Here is a 10,000-nt window from a genome sequence, read left to right as displayed (position 1 = left end):
AGGAAGAGCGTGTGTGTTTGCATGTATATACATATATATATATATATATATATATATATGTATGTGTGTGTGTGTGTGTGTGTGTGTGTGTGTGTATGTGTCTGTGTGCATGTATGTGTGTGTGTGTGTGTGTGTGTGTGTGTGTGTGTGTGTGTGTGTGTGTGTGTGTGTGTGTGTGTCTGTGTCACTGTATGAGATTCTGCTGGTTGACCCGTGTTGAGTGACACCCCTGCTCTACACCGTTTGCCTTGTCTGTGTTCTCTCACGCTCTACTTTGTGTTTGGATCAAGGTAAAAACCTAATTCACACATTGCCTACATAGCCATCTGTTAGCTTATTTTGTTGAGTTAAATGATCGGCCAATTTAGTACCGGAGGGGTCAGTTAAACTGCGTAGAGATTAGATTAAATACACCTGCCAGACGATGAAAACCAAGAGGGTTACATTTCAAAGTAGGAAGTGTCAGAACGTCTTCCTCAAAACAATTTCCATGCAACGCCTCTGTTTTTGATCAGACAGACCCAAATGAGTTTTTGAGCATGTTCTGAAATTACCAACTGAATGTGTCCTAGTGTGTGTGTGTGTGTGTGTGTGTGTGTGTGTGTGTGTGTGTGTGCGTGTGTGTGTGTGTGTTTGTGTGTTTGTAAGTGTGGATGTGAGTTTGTATCTGAGTGTGTTTAGAGGGCATGGAGACAAGAAGTCATGAGACCAGAGAAAATTGAGATTACTTGTCTTGTCATGGTCTGGTCTGCGTGTGCGTATGCATGTGTGCGCTTGTGTGTGTGTGTGTGTACATTAAAGACACGTGGATATTAAGAGAGAAGAAACTGTTTTTACTTTCAGAGTCATGCCCTATCAGAAACTCCAAAAGTCGTATGTTCTACAGTACAGGGGCTTAAGGGTGGCCATGGCAGTCATATACAGTGAAAACGATGGATATAAGCAGAGCTTATGAGGTCAAAGGTTAAAGGTGTGCTCCTGATGTGTTTATTGTGTCTGTGTGAAGGGGGGATCCCTGCTCCTATGTACTTTGGGGCGCTGATCGACTCTACCTGTCTAAAGTGGGGGACTCGCCGGTGTGGGGGGAGAGGGGCATGCAGGCTCTATGACACTAACACCTTCAGGTGAGTTGACGTGCACACACACATACACACACACAAACACACACACACACACACACAAACAAACACACACACACACACACACAGTCACTAACATATGGTGGTTATGTGGGGGTAGAGGGGCCTAAAGTCTATGACATTTAGACCTAGTGAACACTCACATAGACATACACACAATTATACACACATAAACACACATCAAATGCGTGCACAGTCCCCCCCCCCCCCCCCCCCCCAACCCTAACCCTAACCCATCACACACACAAACACACAGGCTTGTACACACATGGTATGGAGGGCAAGGTTAGCTATGTAAAATACACTGAAACCAATTGTATTGTTTTGAGGCTGTATAAATAAAATGTAATTCAATTTACTTAAAGTGGCATGGAGGCTGTATGACACACACACACGCTAACTGATTCGAAATGTGTGTCTCTCCCTCTGTGCCTCACAGGTGGCTGTTCTTAGGTGTGACCGCCTGTCTGCGGCTGCTGGGCTATGTGATGTTCTGGGTGGCCATCACCCAGATCAAGAGGACCTTACTGAGAGCACGGCGTGTCCAGGACATCGAGCTGCATAAGGCCGGAGGAAACAGGGACCAGGCCCAGAACCACACAGACAATGAGGCATCAGAGAAGATGAACATCAGTGATGGGCAGTCAGCCGATGGGAGTGAGAACATGGGGATCACTGACAGTCTTGCAGCCAATGGGAATGACAAGATAAACATTATTGGAGGGCATGCAGCCAATGGGAGTGAGAGGATGAACATCGATGATAAAAATACCAGTCAGACTGATGAGTAATTATCTCAAGAAGTGTGTTGGAATCCATATCAGTGACTGAAATCTCAAAAAGTTATTTTAAAGTTAATATTGTGTATGAATGATATTTCCCACATAGAAAGACGGAGAATGCAGCAGAGGTCTCTATTTGTCTCTACCACTAGATAGCAGCAGTCAGCCTGGAAATGGAACCACCGTCTACGGTGCAGGCTTAAAGAGGATGTGATGTCTTCATCATTCTGAGGCCACTAAGCAGAAATGGGTGTATTTCATTCAGTGTCCCTTCGTGCCTTTCTTAAAAAGTGGAACAGTTAATCACTATGTAATGGTAAAAACTTAGGATCAATTTGCTCAAAAAAAAATATATAACATTGGGTATATCGTTTTCATAAAACCCTTAAGATTCGTTTTTGACACCTTTTGCTTTTAGTTTTTAAGGAAAAATTGTTTTCCATGTCATCACAATCTAGTGACTGGTCCATGTTCCATCTGCTATGAATACTGGGCTGCAAGGTTAAGATGGGAAGTGTTTCTTTCGGTGTTCTGGATTTAAAAAAACTGGATTAAAGAAATCCAATAAAATATGTGTGTTGGTGAAATGATGTAAAGATCTAAGATTGTAAAATTGACATATTCAGACATCGGAATTCAATCTGATATGAGTTTAAATTTGTGTCTGAGTGAAATATGTTGCACCAAAGTGTAAATATAAAAAGGTGGAAAACTGAAAAGATGAATAAGTAATGTGTGATCACTGAGGATCAGACATTTTATTCTGTATCTTAAAATCACAGAATAGATGGAATCAGACAACCTTGAGCGCTTGATTCTCCTGTGTCTTTAAAACGTGTCTGAGAAACATCTGTGAGAAACTGGCCCGGTTTGGTGTGATGAATACAAGTCATGAGGTGTTTTGACAAATGTGATGTGTCCCTGTGTAATAAAGGAGGAATGTAGTGTGGCACAGTGTCATTCAGTTTTGAGGGAGAACAAAAAACTACCCTTCAAGGTTGCAGAGCTTGGTGACGTGCATGATATGCAGCAAAGACAAAAACAAGACACATCTCCATGTTTGGCATAAGATGAGAGCAGTGGGGAAAGTGGATACTGTCACAGCCAATTTCCTCATTTAAGACTGTTTCTATTGTTCTCGCTCATACTTCAAACATGTACGTTCCATCAGCAACTGGGGACAATATTCGCAGCCATGAGATTTTATGCTTGTGTATTTTAAGATGGAGAACTGCGGTGTCCTCTATCCAACGAGGTTTTGGATAAACACGGATGAATGTCAATCAAGGAAACGCTGCCAATTGTATATCTTCTTTCTAAACATCCTCTTCTTTATCCCACTCCTGCCATCAAAGCAGTGTAGAGTTATTGGATGGCACAGTGAATACGACAAGCATGCTTTATGTGGCTTTAGTGGTGCTGCCTTGCAAAATAGAGTCATTGCCACTTGGTAAATCTAGAGGTCACTTGAATGTTACGAAGAGAATGAAAATATTTTTTTTAAATTCATGAATAAAAAGAAAATTGGAAAATGTTCATGTCACTTCCTGCCTTCCTCGTCTTTGTACTGACACATAATTATCACATTTATTTCTGATTCACTGAGTTTGCCATTAGAAATATGGGATGTGGGCAATTTGGTGATAAGCACAAGTTCATATTACCTGTCATCCATATTTCATTTCATTCGGCTGGGGTTTCAGAACAACAGGATACCTCTCCTCTCCTATTCTCTCCAACCTCCCTTGAAAGTGTGTAAGAGTTTCTATAACATATGTAAAAGTATATACAAGAGTATTTACATCAGTATCGCATGCATGTGAATAAAGAGTATACAAGAATATTTGCATCAGTATTGCCTGCATTTGGTAAAAGTACAAGAGCATTTACATCAGTATTGCATGCATTTGGTAAAAGTACAAGAGTATTTACATCAGTATTGCATGCATTTGGTAAAAGAACAAGAGTATTTACATCAGTATTGCATGCATTTGGTAAAAGGCTAAATTGTCTTTAGGTTGATCGTCCCACATGTCTTTGTGCAAGCACAACACAGAAAGCTATCCAGTCAACCAGAATTATATTTGTGTCCCATTACTGTATTTCATCTCATACTGTAAGTGTCGATTGATATACGCTCTGTGAGTGTGCATCTCGTCCATTACTCTGATTTACATGTGTGGGGGTTTACATGCTTGTCTATGTGTGCATCAGGCATTGCTGTGTCGCATTTTCTGAAGCGCAGTGTCAAATGTCACAGAAGTTGCAAGCAGAAACTTTAGTCTTCTGACAGAAGTTTGATGGGAGGGGGGGTCGGGGGCGTGGGGGTAGAGGGAGGTTGATGTGGGATGGGGGTGGCAGGACAGGGTGTTGGAGGATGAAACCGCCCCAACAGAGGGGTATTAGGGCAGGGCACGAAACCATGGCAACAGGGCTGCGGCTGCCACCAGTGGGGATGACGCCTGACAGTGACGCTGACGGGTTTGACCCAAGGCAAGTTCTTCAACGCAGAGCCAGAGTCTAATGGAGAGCGGGGGCTATATTTGGAGAGGGTGATGTCACAGGCGACTCAAACAGGAGCCTATAACAACCAAAGGCAACACGCTAAAAGCCAGAGAGATTTATAAAAAAATCTACCAAGACAATACCAGCATCTTTTGGAGAACAGCACCTCACAGCCACATCTCCTGACGGTAAGAGAGCCCTTTAAAAAATGTCTAGACACAACATATGCATGTGTTGATGGAAGTTTAGTGAAAAAAAGTTCACGGAGGAATGTTTTTTGGAGTTTATTTTCTGTGTTTGGAAATCCTTGGGTTGATGGGTCAAATTCCAGCACAAAATAGAGCTATTCGATACCTATTGGCATGAATATATTGATATTGCCCGTGGAGTTATGGACCACTGACACCTTGTTTGCATTATTTGATGTGACCATTAATAGCTTGTATATTTGTATGTTTTGTCGTCCTGCTGTACAGCTGATTTTAAAATGAACCACCTGAGACCACCAGCCCTTGTGATCGCGCTGCTCCTCGTGCTAGGTTTCGCGGATGCTGCCCCAAAAAACAGGTACCTCAGATAACTCTTTAAAGTAACTCCGAGAACTCGGAGGGAAATCTTAAAGGGAAACTCCAAGAACTCAGGGAGCAATCTCATGTGCCACAATTAGCCTGAGTGGAACATGGAGGTGATACTTATTTGTCAAGCGCTAACCAGGTGAACATAGAGTGGTGTTCATTTCAAAAAGAGATGTCCTACAACCGCAGACAGCCATTATCCTTTCTCCTTCACGGGAAGCTGAAGCCCTCTCAGTCGGTTAAGATTACCCCAGCTCTATCTGCGGTGTTTATGACAAGATCTCTTTCCAAGCTTCGAGTGGAGGCGATGTAGTGCGATGTGGGAGAAGGGTGGATGAGTCCGAGAGCGCACTCGCGCGCCAAGTAGCCACTTTGGCGCTCACAAAGTTCACTCTCAACCTCAAAAGAAAAAAAATCCAGAGGTTTTCACATGAAGAGGAAATCCGTAGTAACGAATTTTGGACACAAATGTAGACATGTAATCGACTTTGTATTCATCTGTTGCAGGTACTCCGTTTCCTCCAGCGAACAGGGGGACGAAGTACCTGAGAGAGAAAGCTGGATGATTCCGGGATTTTCTACTCATCCTTTCCTCAGTTTGGTGGGCACGCGACCCCAGAGAGCCGTCACAGCGACAAACAGGTACGTTTACATTTTTGTATCATCTGAAGAGGAGAGAAGGGGCAATTTGTTAATTGAATTCGATATTGAGGCTATGCAAGTACTTTTGTAAGGTTTGCAATGTATATACATTATAAAGTAGAGTATAAATAAACTCTGATCACTGTTAATTATATAAAAGTATGTGTTCAATGTCGAAGTCACTTTTAGATTAGGCCTGATTTTGTGTACGTTTCTAATGTAAGTATGTTTTTGTTTGTGTTCATGAGAGGGGGGGGGGGGGGGGGTGGGGTGGGGGGGGTCTGTCGAGGGATTCATGTAAACTAATTTCTCTTACTCATTTTCTGGATAATGTAAAAGTCTAAGTATCCTTCTCCGTTGCAGCCACCACTTGGAGAAGCGCAAATGTAACACTGCCACCTGCGTGACGCAGAGACTGGCCGACTTCCTCACCCGCTCCAGCAACACCATCGGCACCGTCTACGCCCCGACCAACGTAGGGTCCAGCACCTATGGCAAGCGGGAGCTTCAGTCACCCAACTACCTAACCCTCTAGTCCTTGCTGAACACAAAGATTAGAAACAACTGAAATATCTCAGCAAATGTAACATAACACATTTTATAATCCGATCGTAATGACAAATCGGATTTTATTTATTAGTTCAGGACATTTTATTTTGTATTTTGGAAAAACTGAAAAAAACAGTGCCTTTGGTATAGAAAATGACTGCATAGTGGTTTTTAGCAGTAAGAGCACCTGCCGCGTGAGCTCAACTGTGGCTCTGTTCGGGAGGTAGTCCTTTAGTTGGGCTCAGTATAATGCAATGGCATGTGAATAAAAGCGTGTTGTAGAAGGACAAGGAGACTGCTCACCTTTTGGTTTGATTTGTTTTCATAATAAAAAAGAGAGAGAAAGAGGATTTTGTTTGAATGTTCTCGGGTCTGCATTTTGCAATGTGTCCAGAGTTTGAGGCTTTTAGTCTACATTTTTAACGCAGAAGTAGTGTCCATTCTCTGCATTTATTGTGGTCTAGACAATTTACATTGGGTTCTATTTGAGCAGAGGTTCTCAATCCAGCTCGGGTCCTGTGTAAAGATAATCTTCTATTTTCCCCTGATTTACACCTGATTGAAGTAAGTAGAATTAGAATGCCATACAAAAATACCAGTCAAACATGGAGAATGCACATACAACACTTTACATACAAACTACAATTGAATGAATTCATGACAAAAATGTTATACATATGCCTTTCCTCTGTCTTATCTCTTGACCAATGACTACTCTAATGTATAAGTATCTCCAAAACAGCTGCTTAACTTCAAAACAGGCCTATTGTTGATGCATTGGTTAGCAATTAATCAATGGGAATCATGGTCTATTTTAGTATTCATTAATTGCCCTAACTGGCAGATGTTCGACACATCGCTGTATAAACAAACATTTATGTTTAAATTGAAGCTTTGATTAAAACGTTACAAAGGAGTCTTCTCTTCACTGTTTGAAGTTCTGGCGTTCTTGAATACAACACACACAAGTACACATCTAATTCAATTCAATTCAATTCAATTTTATTTATATAGCGCAAGAACAATACAATTGTTGTTAATCACGAAGGAACCTTAGGCAGAACCACGGCAAATAAGGGGGGACCCCTCTGCTTGAGGTCGGCCAGGAGGAGATAGGAAGGGGGAAAGGGGGAGGGTTGAGTGGCAGAAGGGGAAGGGACACAGCAAGTGTTGTACACAGCATGCTTTTGGTAAATGTACATAATATATACAAACATCACATGATATATACATGATGCATACAAAAACAGCTTAGTATACATATTAGGTATACAGTGTGCTCATAGGGTTACTGTTACTGGGGTAAGGACAGTACAAACAGAAAAACATGTTGGTTGTGGTAATAATGTATATAACATATGATAGCATAGGGTTTGTGGTAGAGTAAGTGTACAGCAGTACGGTGGTGATGGGTGCATGTGGGCCGAGGGTTTCTACAGGTAGACCGGGTGGAGAGACTACAGCAGCGTCCCATAGCAAAGATAGTCTAGACTAGGAGAGGAAAAAAAAGACAGAGTGAGTGGGAAGAGTTTGGGTGTCCATATGCACAGATGAGGAGTAGTGGTGGTGGGGAGCAATGTTTCCTCATTCATCAGCAATTAGATCAGACCTGGGCAAAGTGCGGCCCCAGGGCCATTTGCGGCTCCTTGGCTGTCCCTGACGGCCCCTTGGGGGTCAATGGTAAATTAGGAATCAAACGTTAAACGATAAAAATGTATGTTACTATTAAATTGTATACTTATACAATTGCATTTCAAGCTTGCTCTCGTGTGTGTGTGCCATGAGTATTGGTCGTCTGGGCACACCTTTAATACTGCAAAAACATGCTAATTTTTCATGACAGTCCCACTATCTCATGTGGCCCCTTGGGGAAATGAATTGCCCACCCCTGAATAAGATCATGCTATAAGGGAGAGAAAACATTTTTGTTGGTATAGACATCCATTTGGGAAACAGATAAGTAGATAGGTAGTCCATTAACAGTAGGCAATATGGCCATTTTATCAGTGTTAATATAGGCATTAGCAATGTGATATAAAGTAAGATGGAGAGAGAGAGGATGCCTGGGTAGGTGTATGGGAATATTCTTTAGCATTTAGCTTAGTTATGGTTGCCCGACATGGTGCATGCGGATTTAGTTAGGATGGCACACTCTATGTACACTTTATGTATATCTCTCAGTCAAGTTTGTATGCCATGTTGTCGGAACTACTACATAGGATTTACACTCAGAACTGAATGAGTTTTTCTTTTAATCCCCATGTGAAACCAAATGAAACAGTAGATAGCTTTCGCGTGAGCGGAGAGTGATTATTTGAACACCACAAGAGGTCATCACTGCCTACGATGATGGTGATGGGAATATGGCTTCATATCCATTAGTCTGAAAACACATGCAAAGCAGCTAGGGTAAATAGCCCCATGTGGTTGACATAGACAGTACGTAGGGGCGAGAGAGAAAAAAATTGTTGTATTATGTGCTGAAGAGGCCCATCTACACAGTCAGAATGCCACAGCACGCCCAATGAAAACTGCCCTGCAAATGAAAATCACCCCGCTCAGCGTTGCCAGATTCCCCCTCTGAACCTGTTCAATGGAGACACTGTCAAGTGTCTCGTTTAGACGAGAAACATATACAGCTACCGATTTACATTAGACTGTGAATCACACACCAACATTGGGCTCAGGTTTGTATATTTCTACACTGCAGATGTATACAGGGTGTAGTCCATGAGGAGGTCAACTTCAAAATGGAAAAGTTTTTTCATTGCTTCAAGCAGGTTGTGTTGTAGCAGACACAATGAAGACAGGGGTATCACAGCTATGTCTATGTTACATCTGTATCTGCACACACACACACACACACACACACACACACACACACACACACACACACACACACACACACACACACACAGATCTAGCACAGACACAGCAAATTGAAGCCAAGTCCATCCCAGACTATGCTGTAGTGCCAGTGTTTTAATGGATTCAAATGTAACAACCAATTTTGTTTAATTATGTAGGCTACTTAGTTTAGAAAAGGGCATATTGCATAAAATATAACGACTAAAACTACATTTAGGCCTACTCATTTTTACTCTGCTAAGTAAAAAAGATGTATGTCTAATCTTAATAAAAATCATCGATGGGTAACTCAATAAAATTGACTGTTTTTCCTAGTTAGTTGTGATGTTGCTATGTGAGAGCGATCATCATAATAACTTTGTCTATTCTGGTTATCTGCTTTGGATGAGATGTGTGCGCGCCACTCGAAATGGTTCGCTGTAAGCCATTTCCGTTCACTTCATCTGCAATAGGCTACGCTATTATAATGAACAATGTAATTAAGTTGACGGCGGAAATATGTGTCCCCCACAGTGTCATATTGCTTCTCTTTATTATCCCTCCGTTGCCAACAAAATCACTGTCTCTGATTAATTTATAAGTGTGCGTTACAGACAAGGATAACTCGGCGTGGTGGCTCGTTCAGACACTGGCGTGATGTATGAGCGAGTCACGCAGGGTCAAAGATGACTGACTGTCTGGGGCAATTATCTTGCATTGCGTGCAGACATAGTGTATGACCAGTCCCACTGCCTGTTGAGCGCTACCGTATCGCAAGTAGGCTCCCTATACCATGCTATTAATGAAGGTAAAGGTTGATTACTTGGGGTCATTGATGATAGAGTTAGATAGGCTACAGAGATAAAGTTAGAGAAAGAGTTTTTACCTCCGTATTCGGGCTAATGTAGGCTACTCACAGGCCTGGAAATTTCCATCGAATAGCCAATGTCACAGAATGGGA

At 42.0% G+C, this 10,000-nt stretch overlaps 2 protein-coding genes across 2 annotated transcripts in view; both read left to right on the top strand.

The window, feature by feature from the left end:
- LOC308375552 (uncharacterized protein) overlaps positions 1–1,930 on the top strand; it is a gene marked incomplete at both ends in the record, with an annotated part of 22,936 nt that extends 21,006 nt beyond the window's left edge. Inside the window, 2 exons of the mRNA XM_080851718.1 lie at positions 1,007–1,124; positions 1,579–1,930. Of these exons, the coding sequence (XP_080707844.1) occupies positions 1,007–1,124; positions 1,579–1,930 (470 nt within the window). The remainder of the gene's footprint in view (positions 1–1,006; positions 1,125–1,578) is intronic.
- A 2,983-nt stretch (positions 1,931–4,913) lies between these two features.
- iapp (islet amyloid polypeptide) lies at positions 4,914–6,178 on the top strand (the record flags this gene model as incomplete). The annotated part of the gene is made up of 3 exons (XM_080851569.1): positions 4,914–4,993; positions 5,509–5,643; positions 6,007–6,178. The coding sequence occupies 3 exons, from the start codon at positions 4,914–4,916 to the stop codon at positions 6,176–6,178; spliced, it is 387 nt and encodes a 128-aa protein (XP_080707695.1).
- Positions 6,179–10,000: the final 3,822 nt, after the last annotated feature.

This window comes from Sprattus sprattus (assembly GCF_963457725.1).
Source record: "Sprattus sprattus genome assembly, chromosome: 14".
Lineage (NCBI taxonomy): Eukaryota > Metazoa > Chordata > Actinopteri > Clupeiformes > Clupeidae > Sprattus > Sprattus sprattus.
Note: the sequence above shows the minus strand (reverse complement) of the source record. Positions and strands in the feature narration are given on the sequence as shown.